The sequence below is a fragment of the Bombus vancouverensis genome, chromosome 1 (genome assembly GCF_051014615.1).
Source record: "Bombus vancouverensis nearcticus chromosome 1, iyBomVanc1_principal, whole genome shotgun sequence".
In the NCBI taxonomy this organism is placed as follows: Eukaryota; Metazoa; Arthropoda; class Insecta; order Hymenoptera; family Apidae; genus Bombus; species Bombus vancouverensis.
Window position 1 is genome coordinate 10383609 of NC_134911.1, and position 21292 is coordinate 10404900.

At 29.6% G+C, this 21292-nt stretch overlaps 4 protein-coding genes and 1 long non-coding RNA gene across 9 annotated transcripts in view; 3 read left to right on the plus strand and 2 right to left on the minus strand.

The window, feature by feature from the left end:
- Nucleotides 1-167: 167 nt before the first annotated feature.
- Nucleotides 168-4162, plus strand: CCT7 (chaperonin containing TCP1 subunit 7). 3 transcript variants are annotated; one of them, XM_076618273.1, is made up of 6 exons: nucleotides 168-186; nucleotides 1521-1781; nucleotides 2013-2342; nucleotides 2426-2898; nucleotides 2969-3238; nucleotides 3317-4162. In XM_076618273.1, the coding sequence occupies exons 1-6, from the start codon at nucleotides 184-186 to the stop codon at nucleotides 3606-3608; spliced, it is 1629 nt and encodes a 542-aa protein (XP_076474388.1). In that variant the 5' UTR covers nucleotides 168-183; the 3' UTR covers nucleotides 3609-4162. The 3 variants fall into 3 exon arrangements, with proteins under 3 accessions (XP_076474388.1, XP_033183303.1, XP_076474378.1); XM_033327412.2 differs by lacking the exon at nucleotides 168-186 and adding an exon at nucleotides 782-924; XM_076618263.1 differs by lacking the exon at nucleotides 168-186 and adding an exon at nucleotides 1413-1445.
- Nucleotides 4163-4326: 164 nt separating this feature from the next.
- On the plus strand, nucleotides 4327-11523 carry LOC117153399 (thiamine pyrophosphokinase 1). 2 transcript variants are annotated; one of them, XM_033327413.2, is made up of 7 exons: nucleotides 4327-5195; nucleotides 5272-5373; nucleotides 8705-8875; nucleotides 8981-9243; nucleotides 9314-9418; nucleotides 9496-9658; nucleotides 9740-11523. In XM_033327413.2, the coding sequence occupies exons 1-7, from the start codon at nucleotides 4730-4732 to the stop codon at nucleotides 9898-9900; spliced, it is 1431 nt and encodes a 476-aa protein (XP_033183304.2). In that variant the 5' UTR covers nucleotides 4327-4729; the 3' UTR covers nucleotides 9901-11523. The 2 variants fall into 2 exon arrangements, with proteins under 2 accessions (XP_033183304.2, XP_033183305.2); XM_033327414.2 differs by lacking the exons at nucleotides 4327-5195; nucleotides 5272-5373 and adding an exon at nucleotides 8435-8557.
- On the minus strand, nucleotides 6724-8341 carry LOC117153400 (mitochondrial protein C2orf69 homolog). The gene is made up of 5 exons (XM_076618316.1): nucleotides 7837-8341; nucleotides 7615-7739; nucleotides 7393-7543; nucleotides 7079-7322; nucleotides 6724-6987 (listed from the first exon to the last, which is right to left on the minus strand). Exons 1-5 carry the CDS (start codon nucleotides 7963-7965, stop codon nucleotides 6785-6787), a joined length of 852 nt encoding a protein of 283 aa, XP_076474431.1. The 5' UTR covers nucleotides 7966-8341; the 3' UTR covers nucleotides 6724-6784.
- A 1334-nt stretch (nucleotides 11524-12857) lies between the features above and the next one.
- Vha100-2 (V-type ATPase subunit a family protein Vha100-2) overlaps nucleotides 12858-21292 on the plus strand; it is a 52950-nt gene continuing 44515 nt past the window's right edge. For both annotated transcript variants that reach the window (XM_033327406.2, XM_076618226.1), the window contains exon 1: nucleotides 12858-13007. The gene's annotated coding sequence lies outside the window, so the exon portion shown is untranslated. The remainder of the gene's footprint in view (nucleotides 13008-21292) is intronic.
- Nucleotides 12953-15882, minus strand: LOC117153405 (uncharacterized). The gene is made up of 3 exons (XR_004463603.2): nucleotides 15005-15882; nucleotides 13125-14857; nucleotides 12953-13036 (listed from the first exon to the last, which is right to left on the minus strand). It is a non-coding gene; the product is annotated as an uncharacterized LOC117153405 (long non-coding RNA).

The window sequence follows — 21292 nt, forward strand, 5'->3', positions numbered from 1 at the left end:
CACGCCCTCCCAACCCCAACAATCCCCTTCGTACTGTTGACTGGTATCAGACTGTCAGCTGCTGACTCCAAATCCTGCGGTTTTCGTCTGCTTTTGGATGAACGAGCGAAATTTTCTTTTTGTTTAAATCAACGCCATCTGTCGCTTGTTTTAAAAAAGCTTACTAAAAGCTAAACTGGTGGAATGGTAATATTTATTATTTTATATATATTACTGTTAGGTAAAATAAAAGGCATACATGATATAACATTAAAAGATTGAAGCAAGACTAAAGGCATTACATAAATGTTGTTCATTTTAATCATAGTTATTGTAAAAAAAAATTACGCTTCCAAAGTAGCATGAAATTTTTGCTATTAAAACGTTAATACAAGAATACGTATATACGTACTACGCTGTAATCGAAAACAACAATTTTGTACAAATTTCGTTTAAACGATTTCGAATACTCGACCTTTTGTGATGGAGGTTATGTAGTAAAATATTAAAAACTAACAAAAGTAAAAAGCCGAATTATCATCTACTTTTTTCATTACTTTGTTATATTTCCTATCCATTATTAAATCATAAAATGTTACATAGTTAGGAATACAGTTAATGTAATTGCATCAATATATACGTATTAAAATGTACACATGTACATACTCCAGCTCATGTAATAAATTTATTCTATTTTTATGTAATTATCTATTTCAAAAATTATAATTTAAATTATATCAAACATTAACAGGTTTAAATTCGAGATTTTTATTGGTCAGCCACTTTTTATGAAGCTACTTCCGTTAAGTGTGAACGATACCTAACGCTTGTATCCTAGTAGAATCATCTCGAATACTATTTACAGGTTACTGAAGTAACTTTGCTCAAGCACAGTGAGTGAAATTTCAAGAAACTGAAAAGTTATAACGTGGGTTTATAAAAATGGTAAACTGAGTAAATTTTTTATTTAAATTACAGAAAACATAATACTTTTACTAAAAAATATGAATTTAGATTTATATTACGAATTTTGTTATAAACCGCTATATGTCGAAAATTAATATGATTTTATGTCAGCAAAATACAGTTCTTTTTAAAAATAATGGGGAATTCTATACAAATGAGTTATTAAACTTAGAAAACTAGTAAAGCGAAATACAGAAAAATGAGTATTACATTATGGCTCTAACCTTATATGGAGATTAATTTCGGCTTACTCCCACAATGTGCATGTGGAAACAATCTAACTAATAGGTGGTGGTATTTCTAAAGTTCCAATAAAAACTGATCAGTTTTATTTACCATAAATATTTAACATGATAACAAAAGAAAAAAAATATTGTTTCTTAATTCATTTGTCTTGCTGAAATCTGACAGACATCATTAGTTTTATGCAGCCATAGTGTCATAAAAGCACATGTACATGTATTAAATATAATATATTAAAAATGGGAAGATACATGAGAGTACATAATTATTGTTATTATAAATCATTAACAATGATTATGTAGTTCATTCATATATGTGTATTTTTTTTGTAGCAACCTCAAATAATTTTACTTAAAGAAGGCACAGATGCATCACAAGGAAAACAACAGCTAATATCAAATATAAATGCATGTCAAATAGTAGTCGACGCTGTCAGAACTACTTTAGGTCCTCGAGGGATGGATAAACTTATTGTTGATCAAAATGGGAAAGCAACTATTTCCAATGATGGTGCAACCATTTTAAAATTGCTGGAAATTGTTCATCCTGCGGCAAAGACCCTAGTTGATATTGCAAAGTCTCAAGATGCAGAGGTAAATAATATGTTATAAATATAAACTCTGTAAAAACTTAAAATGTGATGTAATCAAAATATAACATTACTAGTTAATATACAGAGAACAGTATGTTAAGAACTTATAGACTGGTAACGTCTTGAAGATATGTAGTTATCTCAATAATGTTCAAACATTTTATTAAGTTATATTCTATATTAAACTCGTAATTGTTTTATAAATGCCTCAATTTTATCATTTATTTTATAGGTTGGTGACGGTACTACGAGTGTAGTTTTATTAGCAGGAGAATTCTTGAAACAAATGAAGCCATTTATTGAAGAAGGAGTACATCCACGTATAATGATTAAAGCTCTTCGTCTTGCACTTCAAGTAGCAATTGAAAAAATAAATGCAGTAAGTGTAAAGATAGATAAGTCTGACCAAACAAAACTAGTGGAACTTTTAGAAGAGTGTGCAGCCACATCTATGAGTTCAAAATTAATTCATCAGCAAAAAGAGTTTTTCAGTCGTATGGTTGTAAAAGCTGTCATGATGCTTGATGAGATGTTACCTCTCAATATGATCGGTATTAAAAAGGTAAATTTATTTGAAAGCTAATTTACACAATATTGTGAAAAATGCTAAGTTACATTTGTTTATTATTACACATATATATATAGGTTTCTGGTGGAGCATTGGAAGATTCAGAATTGATTAAAGGTGTAGCTTTTAAGAAAACATTTTCTTATGCTGGATTTGAAATGCAACCTAAGAAATATCAAGATTGTAAAATCGCTCTATTAAATATAGAATTAGAACTTAAAGCAGAAAGAGACAATGCTGAAATACGTGTGGATAATGTTATGGAATATCAAAAAATAGTTGATGCTGAATGGCAAATTTTATATGACAAGCTTGACAAGATTCACAAGAGTGGAGCACAAGTAGTATTATCGAAATTACCAATCGGTGATGTCGCTACGCAATACTTCGCAGATCGAGACATGTTCTGCGCAGGTAGAGTTCCTGAAGAGGATTTAAAAAGGACAATGAAAGCATGTGGTGGAAGTATTCTAACAACTGTACATGACATCAAAGAATCAGATCTTGGTAGATGTGAAATGTTTGAGGAAAGACAAATTGGAGGGGAAAGGTATTTTAAATGCAACAAATAATCGGACGTTAATAATTAATGATTATTATATCAAAATAATTATTTTTAGATTTAATTTCTTCTATGAAGGATCACGTGCTAAAACATGTACATTTATACTTCGCGGAGGAGCAGAACAATTCTTAGAAGAAACAGAAAGATCTTTGCATGATGCTATCATGGTTGTTAGACGTTTGTTTAAAACAAATGCCTATGTAGCTGGTGGTGGAGCTATTGAGATGCAACTGTCGAAAACATTACGAGACTATTCTCGTGTAATAGCAGGAAAAGAACAACTTTTAATTGGAGCAATAGCTCGTGCACTGGAGGTTATTCCAAGGTACGTATTTTAGTTCAACTTTTATTTTAACATCTATAATTTTAATTTTTTAGAAAATAATAATTATATTAATTTCAGACAACTATGTGATAACGCTGGTTTTGATGCAACAAATATTTTGAACAAATTGCGACAGAAACAACATAAAGGCATGCATACTTATGGTGTTGATATCAATACCGAAGACATTGGTGATAATATGTTAGCTTATGTGTGGGAACCTGCTGTAGTAAAAATTAATGCCTTAACAGCTGCAACTGAAGCAGCATGTCTTATTTTATCTGTTGATGAAACTATAAAAAACCCCAAAAGTAGTCAGGATAATGGACCACATGCTCCAATGGGTCGTGGCATGGGAAGACCAATGTAATAATAAATCGCTTTATTAACTTAAAAAAAAACATGTGCTAATGTATTGCAAAAATTCGCTTATATGATTACAAATTATTCAACACAATTTTTACATACTTCTTTTCTATACTGTAATATAAGATAAAATGAATTTCAAAGTCTTGTTCCGGAAATAGTTCAATATTTTATCGCAAAAATATTTTATCACAATCAGGATAATATAGTAACATAATATTATGTTTATCGTATTTTACATACGTACGAGTTACAAGAATACCCACTTTTTATTTATAAAATTGTAAACTATTGATTTAATTGCGAAATTTAATATTAAAAGGAAAAATTCTTTTTACGCTTCACAAAAATTTAAAAGAACATGAAAATATCGTCATTACATTATTGACCTTATAAATGTTAATATCAACGGTAACGGTAACTACAGCTTATTTGTTATTAAATTTCGCCATCATTGTATCATGAAATTCGTAAGTAGGTCTCGATTTAGTTTTAATGTAACATTTTACATTTGCTTACTATTTTTAATAAAAAGCATTTCCTGTTTCACAAGTTTAAGTGTTGAGATAAAAATATAATATAATTTTGTTCGTTATCTTTACCTTACATTATCCTTAAAATACATATATTCTTAATTTAAATATTTAAACATTTTTACTGTAAGCTTATTCTAGGAATAAAAATTTTCACTAAAAGTTTTCATGAAGAGTATTACTGTTACTATAGTAGCAATTAAAATAACAATTATGTTCATATCAAAGTTTGTGTTTAATTACGAATCATAAATCTTCCGAAGCGAAATTCGAACTGTTTCGATAATTGGAGTTGTAATGACTTGTAGATTTGTAGACAACTTCATTTGTGTAACCAGTTATGACAGATTAATTTTGCCTGTGTTCGAGTTCGAAGGAAACAGAATGAGTTATATGCTGTTTGTAAATAAACCGTGGTGTAAATGGTGTGATCGTTAATTATAAAAAACACATATTTTATGTGAATTTGTTATGAGATATATGAAACATATACTTGAAAAAAGAAACTACCCGATTAATATGAACAAAATTTTGATTTAAGAAAATTGATTGCTTATAACTTTTTTCCAATTAGTATAGGGAATCGGTAAATATGAAAATCGAAAGATTTTGGAAACGTCGATTTTTGCGAAAAAAGTTGAAATATACGTTAATTTGTGTATTCATAGTTTCTATTATTTTCGTTGCTCATCAGTTAGTTTACTTTAAAAAACTTAATCAAGTGACCGTAGGAAAATACATTAGTGGATCTGTACGAAAAACTAATTATATCGATGGTAAAATGAGTTCAAGATGGAATGAACCATTGCATTCAAAATTACTTCGCGATGAAAAAGGTCGAACTGTATCGTTACGTGGAACGCGTGATCAAGATATTTCAAAATACTCGCCAAATGTACGGGGGAAATTTGTTTGTTTTACTTCAAAAGACGAAATAGACTTTTTTAAAATTAATGATAACTACTGCGATTGTCCTTTGGATGGTAGTGATGAGCCTGGTACCAATGCATGTAATAATGGTGCCTTTAATTGTGAACTTTCATCCTTGCAATTTATAGGTATACTTAATAATTTAAATTTCATTATATAATATTTATTTTTCTATTAATGACATTATGATTATTTTTGAACAAGTCCCAATAAAAATACCATCTTATAAAGTTAATGATGGATATTGTGATTGTTGCGATGGATCTGATGAATGGGCTGAAGTTAAATTATCACGCTTAAATAATGGTAACTATTTTTATTAAGAAAACTATATAAATTTAATTATTTAACGACAATTTGTTTCAGAATCTGGAAGTATAATTTACTATCGTACAAAATGTCCAAATAGATGCTAGGAAAATTCAAATTAATATCACAGAATATTTATTTTGTATGGATTATTATCTAAATTAATATCTCTATATTGTAGATAAAGCTTTACAGTGTATCAAAGTTATTTTCTAAAATTTTTTTGTAAAATTTATATATTACTTGTAATATTATATAATATTAAGGGTATTTTACTTAAGTTATTGAAAATATATTTCAAAATTTAGTAAAAATTTTGTTTAGATGATGCATTAATAATATGTTACAAAATTTGTCATAAAACATATTTTATGTTCATATTAAGTTATCATATGAAAATAATATTTTAGCATTAATATATGATGCTAGATATATCATCAATATTTATTTTTATATTCACTATACATGCATAAATGTTGAATTAAAGAGCTAAATGCGATTTATAAAAAGAATTTGAATATAAATTATAATTAAAATTTTATATCATCTTGTTATAATTATGGATTTCCTTATTCAGTTGCTGTATGAACATACAATTTTTTAATTATACAGGGTGATTCCGGGTGGGTGATACAACAGGGCTGGTGATGATTCTATATGAAAAAATAAGCTGAAAATATAGAATAAAATTTTTTCATGCGATGCTTTCTTTCCGAGAAAATCGGATTTACTCGAATATATTTAAACTTGGCTAAGTACCGACTAGATATGAGCAAATCAACAGGAGGTTATTCTACACACGAAAATAAGTTAAAAATAAAATAATGTAAAATTAAATTTTTCAATTTAAAACCTTATTTTCAAGAAAATAAAGTTTAAACATGTTCGGTTAAGAACCTGATCTTGTACAAGCACAAGATACATTTTCAAATCTATTTTTCTCTGAGATAAAGCTTCCTGCAGAAAGATTTGTTTTATATTTTCAACTTATATTCATATGCAGTTTAGCCTCCTATCAATTATTAATTCCTCTTCAGTCCGGTACTAGCCAAGTTTAAGCATACTTGTCAAAGCTTCAAACTTGATTTTCTCAAAAACAGAGCATCATATGAAAAAAATTCATCCTACATTTTTTACTTATCTTTTCACGTAGAGTCATCTTCTATCGGGTTACACATCCCTCCAGCCTCTCCCTTATATGGTAATACAAAATTGATATTTTATACTTAATTCAAATAATTCTATCATATGCTCTAGCATAAAAAAAATTTCTATGGAATGTGATACTGTACTTAAGAGGTTCATATATTTTCATATCACCTAATTAATGAAATCAAACATCAGAAATCATTATAGACTTTTTCCATTTAATGTTATCACTATAAATGACGTTACTGTGTACATAATATTACTGTGTATAATTCCGAATAACTTTAAGAACATTAAAATGATTTTGTAAACTTCTTGTTTTATCTGTGAAATGTAAAGTCCGTTTTATAGGAATTCCTAAATTTCGTAAAATATTACAAAAATGGCTTTCTTCTTCACCAATCCATGGACGATGAGAATCTTGAACTTGATATGGTGTAACATGAACATTAACATCTATCCCTACAATAATATATATCAACGTTTAATATAAAGTTAACAAAGCATTTAATAAATATATTGTAAAGGCTTCAAGCTCAATAAATAGTATTACTTAATTTTGCAAAAGATTCTAATATGGATTTCTCCACAATCCATGTATCCTTAGAACCTGCATGTCCACCATCCAACCACCACATGCTTTCAATAAGACGTATAAAGTTATTAATTTCAATATCAGGATCTAATTTATTTTGGTAATAATGAAACTCGTGGAGTAATTGATTTAAAACAATACAACCTTTGCTAAAGCCAACTAATGTTAGTTTTGCTTTCTCAATATTCAAGTGAGTAAATTCCTAAACATCAGATATATTTGTATTAATTAAAAATCATAAATTTACAGTTCATAATTTATAATATGTATACCTTGTCTGTATTATATGTATTAATTCTATTTACAGAAAATTTAAGTAATTCTTGTAAATGTTTTAAAGCATTATGTGTTGGACAAAATAATGGTATACCATATTCTTTTGATGGTACAAAGTTATCAAAATAACTTAACGTTTCTAATACCCTAAAACAATATTGCAGCTAATAATAATAAAAATCAAATATATCATTTTTAACATAGCTTATAAATATCACCTAGATGGTCGAATTAAAAACACATGTTTTTTAGGAAAACTAATAGTAAGTATCTTGGCTGTATTTTCTAAACTCCATTCTATATACGTTTTGCTACCTGCATGTTTCATGTTTTCTTGAGTGTCCTATAATAAAAATGTGTTCATATAAATATTTATACACTGTACTATATTATTGTTTAATAGAGCTATTTAATTTAGTTATGCAAAGCATTTTATGTACCTGAATATCACCTCCAAAATATAAAAGAACATCCTGACTTGATGGTAATATCGGGCTTGAATAAATTATATCATCAAATCGACCGGTAATTCCGGGAACATTTTTCCAAATCCAAATTTTAGATGACATAATGTTCCGAGATGATTTTATACAATAAGGTTAGAATAAAAGTAAGTATAATAAATTACATTATTATATTTATCCAATTTGTGAATATAACAAATTACATTATGATATTCTCCTAATTTGTGAATATAACAAATTACATTATCACAAAATTATTTTATAATTCCTTCACAATTATACACACTTGTTTAATGCTAATGTCTACTACATAATAATACGAATATTAGTGCTAAAGAACGGCGGATTTGTTAAATGGCTGCAATATTGTAGTTTTACTTGAATTTATATTTTTAACAATTTAGTACTTCAATGTAGCTGTTCCTGTTGAATAAAATTGATGTATTGAATAAAATTGACATATACGTAAGACGTGGAATATGATCAAATTTACTTAAGGATTCTATAAATTTTTGTGATGCCAAAGCATATGATCTTTATGTTGCAATAACAAAACGATATGCATTTAAATTTTTATATAAAATGGAGTTAATATAATTATTTTGAGTATAAAACATATGTATACAAATTATGTACAATTTTAAAAGTACCATTTTGAATTTGAGTTTCGTCGTGAATAAAGTCCAACAATTATTACGTAAGATATTACAAAAATAGAGAACGTCGATTTCAAATTTTATTACGTTTGCAGTAAATGTTAAATATTTTAATATTATTTAAATAATCAAAATTATGTGCCTTTAAATTGTATGACATAACCCAAATCTATACGTATCCTTTTCAGTTTTAAAAAGATATAAATCAAAGCTAGTCATGCACTGTGATTCAAACTTTACAACGGTGTGGGATCCTCTTCAAATATTTAATTATCATACACATTATAAGTACGCTGTTGTTATACTGAACAGTCCACTTTATTGGAAAGATAATACTTTACTTCAAATTTGGAAAAGAGGTATGTTTTCTGTGCTTAAAACTAGTTGAATAACAAATAAAGAAGATTACATATATTTGGCAATCTTTGTTAAAAATAATTCATTCAGAAGTGTATGCTATTCAGCTCAGGTTAATGTTACTGTTGATGGTGGAACGTACAGATGGCTACATTATTTAGAAGAGCAAGGTATTGATTTATTAAATGAAGATAATACTGAATATGTACCAAATTTAATTACTGGTGATATGGATAGTTGCTCTCCTTTAATTCTTGAAAAACTAAAGAGTATGGGCTCAATGATTATTAAAACACCTGATCAAGATCACACAGACTATACGAAAGCTTTGCTTCAATTGGGACAATATGCTAAAAAAGAAGATATAGAGGTAATGTAGAATATTTTATAAGATTTGTTGAGTGAATTATACTCAATAATGAGACGATTACTGTTTACAGTTAAATGGAATATACGTGTTTGCAGACACTTCAGGGAGATTTGATCATATCATGGGAAATATTAATACACTTTATAGAAGCGATAAGATTATTGAACATGTACAAGTAATTATTACTTGTTTAATTGTAACTTAGATTTATTTTAAGATATTTTCATTTATTAAATTTTATGCATTTTTTAGGTGATTCAAATTGCAAACAATTCATTGACATGGGTTTTAAGACCGGGTCTTCATAGTATAATCATTCCTAAAATTTTGGTAGAAAACAATAGCTGGTGTGGACTGTTACCAATTGGTGCACCTGTTAACAGTATAATAACAACTGGTTTGAAATGGAATTTAAGTATGTATTGATCAATTTAATGAAAGTGATATGTTTGAATCGGTTCAGTATTATAGAAAAAAAATGTGTTTCATCTCTTAGACAATGTAACATTACAATTTGGGAGTCTTGTGAGTTCTTCAAATACATATGACAATTGCTCTGAAGTAACTATAAATACAGATTCACCAGTGATATGGACTATGGGTATAGAACCACTTCAAAAGAATACAAGTAATTATGAAATATCACAAAATACTTGATGGCATTCTGTGTTAATCGTTTTTCAATATTTTCTGTACATTTGAAAATATGTGTTATAGAATTAATAATATTTATAATACTATAATATAATAATATGTACTTGAACATTTTCTAAAGTTGCTGTATATGCAACTGATGAATTTCATTATAATAGAGAAAGCTAGACAAATTTCTCTGAATTCAAATTACAAAAATATCAAAGTAGATATTTTTTTATTTGTTCAGCATAATTTATATTTATAAACTTATAAGGTTTATGGAAAGTTAGATATTTTTTATATAAAGTTATAAAGGTTCAAGAACAATATTTCAAAATTTTGAAACTTTAGGTCTTACTAAAACGTTTTATTTTTTTATTATACGATTTTAAAAATATGTTATGCTTGTTGTTTAAATAACATGTAAAAGAAATGTATATACTAGATATATATATTAGACTCTTTGTTAATAACTCAAGTGGTACATTTGTTCTTTTCAACCATAATAATATATGATTGAAAAGTAGAAAATTTATAAGGTAAGAAGTAAACTTTTTAAGTTTATAATTTAATGCTGGTGTTTATTACCATGACAAAATTTGCAAAGGTAATTTATAATTTTAATAATTTTTATTTTGATATATTGTTGATATTAAACATGTAAATATGTTTGATCATTTTTTAATTTATATGTACTTAATAAAAGCTAAAATTTCATTAAGATAATACGCTAGAACTCTTTGGTATATTATTTATTTAATAATAATTGGCATAAGTAATTGTGTACATATAATAAAAGATGAAAATTCAAATTTACTACAATAGTTTCTTTTCCATTTGAAAATTCTATTTAAAAGCTGAATTTTTTATATGACATAAAATAGAATTGTATTTAAGAATTGTACTTAAGAAAATTATTTGTATAACTGTTATAAAAGATTATTTCAAAGCATTAAATAATTTGTAGTAATCTTCAATCCAGGTAAATTTTCGAAAAGGACAAAGAGACGGAATGTTTATATATAAAACCAAATTCCATTGACTATAAATCATGAAATTCAAAACTAGTATTTTCTATATTCCCCTAAATTTCACACTTTAAGTTATTAGTAACAGTAAACTATATTTTTGGATTAATACATAATGAAAATTGACATATTCTTTAAATGTTTCCTATGTTTAATCTTAGTCTTTTCTTTCGAGGTTATATAACAATTAGGAATATACATATGTATATAATTTGTATATAATATGTGTATTATATATGATCTATGGTGATTAGACATGTGATCGATGATTAGTTAGTCAAAATAATATTAATAAGTACCGGTCAATGGAGTGTTTCTCAATTAAATCAAGCATATAACGATAATAATGTGGTGTAAAAAGAAAAATTGAAAAATTAATGTTATAAAGGTCGGAAAATTATTAACTGTTTGTGTATATGTATGTACGCACATGAACAAAAATGATAATTAGTTGTCTTTATTTTGTTTAAAAAATGACATTGTACTATTGCACATATTAAGATGTAACTAAGTAAATAATGTCAATTCAAAATATGTATTTATTTATATTTATTGTATATAACACACCAATTATAGACTATGGATTTTGTAATTAAAAAATATCAATACATAAAAATCTCGAATTTTATCATTATCATTTTATAATTTTTAATTCCATACAAGTTGGATAGAAAAGACACTTAATATGTATGACGTTTTGCATGTATCTAAACTGTTTATGATTTGAAAAAACGACGTGACTGGAATATTTTAAATATAGATAAGTATTTAATCATCGGAATAGTTAAAAAATTCAATTATGGCATGATTATTTTCTAAATACTTATATTCACAACCCTATGTGTATAATATCCTGCATATTACAGTTGATAGTCCAATTTCATAGCTCTGTATAAAATTGTACATACGTATTTACTTTGGAAGAAAACAATCTTTATATACAGTTAATTAATCACAAGAGCAATCATAGGAGCCCTTCATTTCTGATTTATAATCTCCTTATAAAAGTCTTGTTTCTTATTTCAAATTGTTGAGCTCGATGTTCACGATTTATTTGAGCATCATATGTATCTAATTTGAAACTCGTTACTTCAACTGATTTGCTCAATGAAATCCCCAATGAAGTCCTTGACCGAGTCAATGGTTTCCGTAGAATCAATCAATTTGTCCTTTTAGTAGTGTCACCGTTTTTCCGTTGCACTCATAACGCGTTGCATTTAATAGAAGGATATACCACTACCAGTTTTAACAATAAGCTAGACGAACGTATGGTAACGATATAGAATTCCCTTCAAATTTTATATCTTCCACTTTTTTATTTCCCAAAAATCATCACAAATAATTTACTTTTCAGATATTTCAATTTGATGACACGTAATAGATACTAAGAGCTGTAGTTAAAGAGTAACGAACAATTTTGCTTATTATTATCAATTTTACTGTAAATCTTTATACTGGGTATGTGTCTGCGCGCGCGCGCGTACGTGACAAATCTTTATACATATAAAACTGTCTAGAATGTGTCTATCATACTCAAAGATAACTGATAGTAACATGTATACTAGCAGTCATAGTTTATAATCTTCATTATTATTTAAAGTTATAATAATATAATACAATTATATTACAACTGTCAATATAATAATAATAATAATATAAAAATCGATGTATAATTTGATTGTATCTACATACTTACATTGTAAAATCAGCACGCACGTGCAGACGCGATTAGTCGAAGCGGGGGAAGTAAACCACTAAAATACGGACTTACGTGTGCACACACACACACACACACACACACACACACACACACACACACACACACACACACACATGTCACAACGATCAGCTGTAGCGATGTTTACATTTGTTGGCATCCTCGACGACGGTGTACCGCATGGTGGGGTCGCGGCCACTGGCCAGTTTCTTGCGGTCTTTCGAACGGTTGGTATCGTTTTCGTCGTAGTTTTCTTAATCTAATTACTAATCATCTCTGTTAATCGTTCGCGTGTTTACGGTGAAAGTTTCACAAGGATATAAAGTGTGGCGTGGTGGATGTGTCAAATGTGTTATCATTGGTCTAATAATCGAAAGAAATCGGTAAGTTGTTGAGATCGTTTTTGAGATATCTGAAAATATTTGACGTAAAGTTCATCGTGTAACTAATTGTAAGTACATATATACATTTATTTCAAATGGTTCACTGATATTACATACTGTACCATGCGTACTACACCATTACTGATTGAAATACGAAATATTATAAAAACGAGCAGCAAGGGTTCGTTGGTATACATATACATACATATATGCACATGTTTGAATGTATTCTATCTATCGTTCGAATTATCGAATATACATATTGTGTGTTACGTAGTCGTAGTACTAGTCGGTGCAGTCGGTTTTTCGTTACGCGATATCGCGTGGCAGTGCTGCTGCTACGCTGTTTCGCGGTTTTCGAAACACAAGATATGTGCATCGAACTCTTTACCGTTATCTCATCGCGTGCATTTTCGCATGGCTAACAATCATCGGCAATAACTCCTTGAAAGTACTTAATCTTCACGGACACCACTATGTGAGCGTTGTTTAATTGGACCTTGGTGATCTTCTATCTTAGGCTACGCGCATATTTTCCATCGATGGTAACTTTTCAATTAGCTTTCGGTCAAGGTGAACCGCGCCGCAAACAATTGTGTCGCTTCGATTCTTCCGTGACGTTTTGCGTGCTTTAACAAGAGTAGTGCCGTTTGGCCCGAGTACTGTGCCTTGCTACCAAAATGGTGTCAGACACCGAGTGTAAATAACCTTATGAACGTAAGAATAGACGTACGAGACGAATTGGGTTTATATATCTGTTGCGCCGAAGCCGAAGAAAGCGTTCTTGTGTGTATTAGACTCAGGGGAATAGTTGGTACGCGTTTTGGCAACCGTTCTTACTAGATTTCGCACAGATGTATCGAAAGAAATTTCTGACACGGTTACCTAGATTTTCGAAACGCCAATAATTAATTCATAATAGGTCGTAACGAAAATAATTCTGTTTTAAACATACGTTTCTTATTTAATTTTGAATTATTATTTAAATTTTAAATTTGAATTTTTGCTGAATTACAAATGATTAAGTACTTTGTGGAAATTTTAGAAACTTTTAAATCTATAACGTGTGTTAACGTACTAACGTTTTAAAGAAATATTTATATATTCATTTTAGACGAATAATTAATATGCGTTGCGTAAGGTATCAGAGACGTAAATACGGGTCCATAAATTTCAATCTTTTAAGTTATTTTAAACGCAGGAGATAATTTTAACAAATCATTATCAGGAATTTGAGCGTTATTGCGTCGCGTAGGCTTATGTTGGATATTTGCGTTAAGAGATTATTAACATTCTCAGCTTTTTGAAAAATCATATCAGTAAGAATGTGTTTCATATAACGTTCACGCGAATTAAATTTTAATGTATGCGTTATATTATATGTAGGCATGGAAACGATTAATATATTATTTAAAATCATTAAAAAATTTCTATTACTTCGTACATTTATACTAAATCTTGTACTTGTAGGTATATGTATATATTTAGGAGTCATAATCAAAATGAGCGTAAATTAAAAAATATTAGATAATATAAATAGTTTCTTAATATTAATATTTAATTAATTATTCATAGATACGACTGAGTAGAAATAATATCAGAATATGATCTGCTACAATCAAATAACTCCATTACTTTCATATTATTTTAATAACTTCATTACTTAAAATATAATTCTTAAATAAACGAAATATGCTTCAGAATCAAATTCTAGGATTGAAAGCGCATACACAGTTAAATAGTGATAAAAGTAAAATATTAGAGAAGTTCGTATAGCGTGATATAAGAAATCTTAACTCTTGTCGATGCCGATATAGACGATACAGTTAACCATAAACTGTAGTATATTTCTAAAATGAAACAAGAGTGAACAAAGGGTTAAACATAGTTTATACCTAAACACTCTTATTTTATAGTTATACAGTACATATGCATTATATATATGTAAAAGTTACAAGATACTTGGTAAAAGATTAATATACAACATGAATACTAACCTTGTTTCATATAGAAATTAAATGAAATCGAATAAAATATACAATGTTTTTGGGATATATATATAAAAATGAAGTAAACTACACAGTTTTCTTTGTTCTTTTTTCTCTACTCTCGCCGTCGCATCGCTCTCTTCATACAGCTCTCTAGTCGACTAATCTGTTCACATTTCGTACCCGCTCATGCTCGTAACTTATAACACATAGTGTCATCTTCTTCATGGCAACCTCTAATAACAAAATTCTCTAGGAGTATACTAAAATGATATTCTTCCAACAAGTCTCATAACAGTGCTAATGAAATTTCACAATGTTTCGTCTAACGTACACGTAATATGTAAATTTGTAAAGGGTGTCTACAGGTGTTGGAATATTTTCACGAGGTTATGTACATGATATGTATATGTATGAGAATATTCTATTGCAGGTGTTGAAATACTTTTTGAGCCACTGTGTATTACTATCGAAGAGTTACGCGAGATGTGTCGTCGTGTGTAGCCATTCGCGACAACGAACGAGAACATTGTACGAACATACAAATGAATTGCAGACGGTGTTTGCGTGTAGTTGAAGTACGAAATCTATGCGTACAAAGTTAGAACGATCGTACGAGTATTTGCGCGCGCACACGTTCGCGGCCAGCTGTGTGAGAACAAAACTTGGCGCCGTTGTCTTGCATCAGCGATGCTAAAGTAATAAGGCGGTCGTGAATGTCAACATCGTCTAGACAGGCGGTAGAATCTTTTGGCAGGTAGAAAGAGCGGAAAATCTAGGAACGTCTGACTGCAAGACGTTTTTACTAGTCGTATTCCCTTCTTCTCCATCCTTCCTTTTTTAATTAGACATAGAGTCCGCTGTTAATTCACCACCGTCTGCGTCGCGTTGCGTCGCAGAAAACACTGAGATATAAATAAAGCGGATAATATCGATTTTTCCAGGCATAGGGGAATAAAACCGAAGGGTGACCGTCGCAGGAATTGCAATCGATACCATTATCGTGTCAATCATCTGTTCCATCCTTTTTTACCTGTTAATAATCGTACAAGATTTTCACGCGAATTACATTTTCTGAATACTTACCATAGGATACTGTCATAAATCATAAACATATTATACTTACTATCTCTCAAAAGTATCCCAACAGCTGCTCATTTTTGGCAATATGTAACTTAATGACAGAATAAAAAATTATGTATTGATAAATATGTAATGATTACGCTCTGTATTATTATTTTACTATTATGCCATGATGAAATTAGGTTTAAGTAAGTAATAGATATGTAATGACATTTGCGAGAATAAATCAAAAGATTCAATGACAGTGTGTAATATGAGCTTGGTATTAAAAATAACGTTTGATAATAAACCATTAAATATTCCGGCTTATTAATATAATGTAATGTACTTTGGTAACATCTATCAAGTATCTTTTTTCAATGAATATTTTCCGATTTATATATCTACGAGGACACATTCAATTTTATTTTAAACTTTATTTAATATATATATATATAACTGTAATAATTGTGGCTTACTATAGAACTAATGAAGTTTCAAATTACTTTATTCAAACTTCTATAGTATTGCATATATATTTATAAAAGATTCCTACGGATATTCAAATCCTTTCGTGATCCACTGTACATAATGTATGGGTGAATGAGAATAAGTCTCTCGTTGTCGATTAATCAAACTCCGTTCGATACTGCGGAACTCGGCGGATGAAATCCTGTAATTTTCATGATAATCATAGACTTGGACAACTTTGATGTTGCGGATAAGATGAAACGAAGGAAACAGGGAAAATGTTGTCTGGAGAAAGTGAAGTTTAAATTGTAAAGAAAGAGCATATTTTAATAATTAGTGTTTCTTTTCGATACATGTGCGTTCTGCAGGAATTTGATAAATTTTGTTTATTTAGAGATCGAAACTGAAAAGGGAGACGTTTCGGTAAAAATATGATGTTTTAATAAATACCGAGTCGTTTATCACTGTTTTAAATGTTGTTATATCACGAAAAAGTTAATTTCCTTCCTCTCGAACAATTTTTTCCATTCACGACGATTAATCTTCTTCTTTATTTAATTGAAATAGAACACAATTGTCATAATATGTATTCACAAACGTTTCGTATAAAACAGTTAATGATATAACGTTTCGTGTAACACGCATAACATATTCGTAAAATGTGTGTATCTACAAGTGCTGGAATACTTTCGCGTGACTGAGCAAGTAATAGATGATTTATGATAAAATACATAGAAACAAAAAACAGCGAGAAGCATTACCTTTGTACTATCAGCACATGTCATAATATTTATGTTCATCGTTGATGAGGTTAGGTTGGGGTTAGATATTTATATCTATACATTTCTGAGTGTATAATTCTTAGTTTACGATAAATATTGCTTAAATGAATTTATCGATTTCAATTTATTCGTTTCATAAGAATCATAAAGATATTGTTTGAATGTTCGCTTCACGTTCAATATAGAATATTCCGTGATACCTAAAATGCATCGTCGGACGAACTTGATAATACCACGGGCGAGTTGATAACACGCGAGACACGATTTCCAGATTGAAGTTGGTTCGTTTGCGTAGTTAGTAGTTTCACCGTTCGACATTTCGATTTGAAATTACCGGAATGTGGACTATCCAATAAAAGCGGTCTTCAACTCGATTGCAAATAGTTAAAGACGGTCGTTGCATATTTTCCATACCTTGCATCAATAAGCAACACTTCTCGTCTTGTTTCCTGTTTCTCGTGAGACGATTGCTATGCACGAACGCCTTTATGCGAAGCATATTTTTTTTAATCCTTAATCGTTTCTCGCATAATACACTAGAGCACAAATGCAAATGCGATGGGGAAAAACGTTACGTGGTATTGATAGTCGGTCACTTGAAATATCATTAATAATTAATGTATTTCAATTTTATTGTATAATAAACATACGTAGTGAAATTTTCTCAGTATCTCGCGATATCTTAACTGTACTTTATGAAACCGAACACAACCAATCAAATGAATGTTATAAAGAGAAGTTAAGGATATGAATTTGTGTAACAACTTTTCAACAGATAATTTCTTTTATGGAATTCACCTGTCTGGAATATGCAGTCAGTCACAAAACTCTATCTACGTCCTATAAGTATAAAATATTGTAATAGGAACATCAACTCTACGAATTTTTTGGACATGTTAAGAGATATGTATGTATATTGTTAAAATGATGAAACACAATTTATTCGCTTTCATCTTTATTAAAGGAATGGAAGTAAAAAGATATAAAATACAATGTTGTAAAAATTACATACATTTGTGATACGTAGGTGAAATCTTAAAAACAATGGGCTTAATTAAATAATTATATTAATATCTTGTATTTTATGCCGCTATCGAATTTTACTAGAGTGCCGGAAATCTAATAATTAAACTGTAGATATTTATGTAAATTTATATTTTTATAAACACTACTGAAAAATAAAAACTAAGAGGTTAAGCGGCATTTTATCCGTGTGATATATTATACATGTACAGGATATTCCGCATAAAGTGGACAAGCGACTAGTGGATGATCGATACGTACAAAAATAAGCCTAAAATGCAGGATAAAATGTTTCATTTAAGGCTTTCTTATGAAATATATTACGACAAAATAATGTTTTTTGTGCATTGTGTAACATTCCTAGTCCCTTTCACATTCACAAACGCAAGGTCTTACAAATTTATTTTTATGCAAATCATAGCAGTTCTAATAAAAAGGCACACACGAGTTATCTCGTCCAAAGCCTCGCATGAACATTGAGACATTTTCAGACAACGCGAGGTATTTCGTCCTCCAATGCGAATTTTATTCTACATTTCATTTTCACACGTAGAATCGCCGCCTTGTCCATTATACGCTTGATACCCTATATGTATTTGTATATTTATATATAATCTTTGGTTACGTATTACAGTAGCTGTACATAGTACAGTAGCACTTGGTAATATGTATGTACATATATATGATTTATGTTTTACAACTTAATATCGTATATGTAATTACAACTTATAAATTAGCTAACTGAACGCGTGCTCTTCACATTGTACGCGGAAACTTGTTGCAACGGAGAACATTCTTTTATTCCATTGCTTCGTGCACGTACGATGTACACCGTGCGCGACCACCAGGTGGCGCCAATATATCACAATCTACGAATATTAACGATTACATATACAACAACGATAAGGAGTATTGCATTTTAGATATTTTATATAATCTTGCATGTGTATTTAAATTTTAAACAATAGACAGTAAAAATAGATTACATGAATATCTTTATACTATAGATACGTAGAATGTCAATAGGCGAGGACGTTGCTTTATCTTGCATGACATCGAATAGAAAATTTAGTTCTGATAAAAAACTCGTTTCGTTCGCGTGTTCGTTACGTTTCGCTTTTCTTACTCTCATAAAATTTTACCCACACGCGATTCGGTCTATGTCATGGTTAATACTGTATCACTGGATTTCTTCAATAACTGTTTAGTAATTCTAGGTTTCTATGGATGGCTGCATTTGTGACGCACCAGACAACATCAAGCATTAATTTGACAACAAGTTTGGTTTGGAATCTTTATTGAATCTATATTAGAATCTAGAATTTTCAAATTTGAATTACTGACTTCGCACTGACTTCAGGATAGCTTTATAGATATTTAATTTTGTCGTATAGTGATAATTAAGATTTTCTACTAATTAACCAGTAAATTTTACGTAGTTTGATATGCAGCTCTTCCCTCTTGGTTTTTATGTGCTCTTCCCATTACATTAACCTTCTGTTCAAATGCATTCCAAGGTACATACCGGACTCTACAAATGGCAAAAGTTGGTCATACAACTTGACACTGGGACAGTTCCCTTCTCTTCTAGCAAAAGTGATATGCACAGAGTTTGTTTCATTGGCTTATATTTGCCACGTATTCAGTCAGCCTTGTGTATGGCTCTAATTCCTTTCTCAAACATTTTAGATGCTACCTTGGGATCTCGATTAATTGCGAATATCGCTATATCATTGGCGATCGTAGCTACCCTAATATTTCTTCGTATAGAAATTCGCGTGTACAACGTGTACAATGTACAATATACAACATTGACCCAAATAACCTCGTGGCACTTCAGATATGATGGGATAGGATTTCGATAGCTTATGGTCATGTTCGTGACATATGTAAAATCGTCTATTGCTTAAATGCGATTTCAAAAGTAAAAAGTACTAGAAAGTATTAGAATTATTTAAATTTTCTAAAGTGGACAGGGATGGCAGACTTTGAGACGGAAACTTGTATATTTAGGACGACTGTTCGGCGGTACGTCTTTTCCTCTAGCGCGTTTGAGGTTACTCATTGATTTGTTCAACCGGTAAGTGATTATTTTTAAAACCGAACATATGGATAATAAATCGTCAAATAAAATTACATTACGAAAAAGCTCGCATCAAAAAATCCAATCATCTCAACGACGCATTACCCAGATATTTATTGTTTAATAATATTAGATTGTCCGAAAAGTTTCTTTCGTTTTACAAGGAAATAATAGATGCACAACATTTTTTGTTTTATATTATTTTATTGAATTATACAGGGTTTTATTAAAAATTGCTTTTTTAATTTTTTTTTTTAATTTTTCTATCGAGACAACCATCTACAGTGAGATCTGTTATAACGTACCGCGCGCGTACCGAGCGAAAATTCAAAGTCGATTTTCTCGAGAACAAAGCCTCAAACGAAAAATTTTTATTGTATATTTTCGACTTCTTTTTTCGCGTAGAATCACCCCCTTTCCGCTTGTGCCACCAGTTACCAACCACCCTGCATATGATCAGAACATGTTCTATTGGAACAAAATGTTGTGTATTTATTATTTTCTTATAAAACGAAAGAAACTTTTGGCACAACCTAATATATATAGATAATACCTGGCGATCTTAAAAATGAAGATGTTGTAGGCATAGGTATAACGATAAATCAAATACGTATACCTGTGATGTGAGAATGTTTACGTAATTTGGTAAATTGTATAAAATGTTATGTTATGATGACAAGTTAAACGGTTTCTAATAAATAAAAATATCTGCTTCTCTCAACAAAGAAAAAGATACAAAGGGGATTCGCCGCTTCGTTAGTCACGAAATCTTATATACACTCTGGAGGCTGAACTTTATATTTACATATATTCGGCTTGTCCAAAAGTACTGAAAAACGCAACATTGTCAAAAGATCGTATCGTACTTAAGTACGC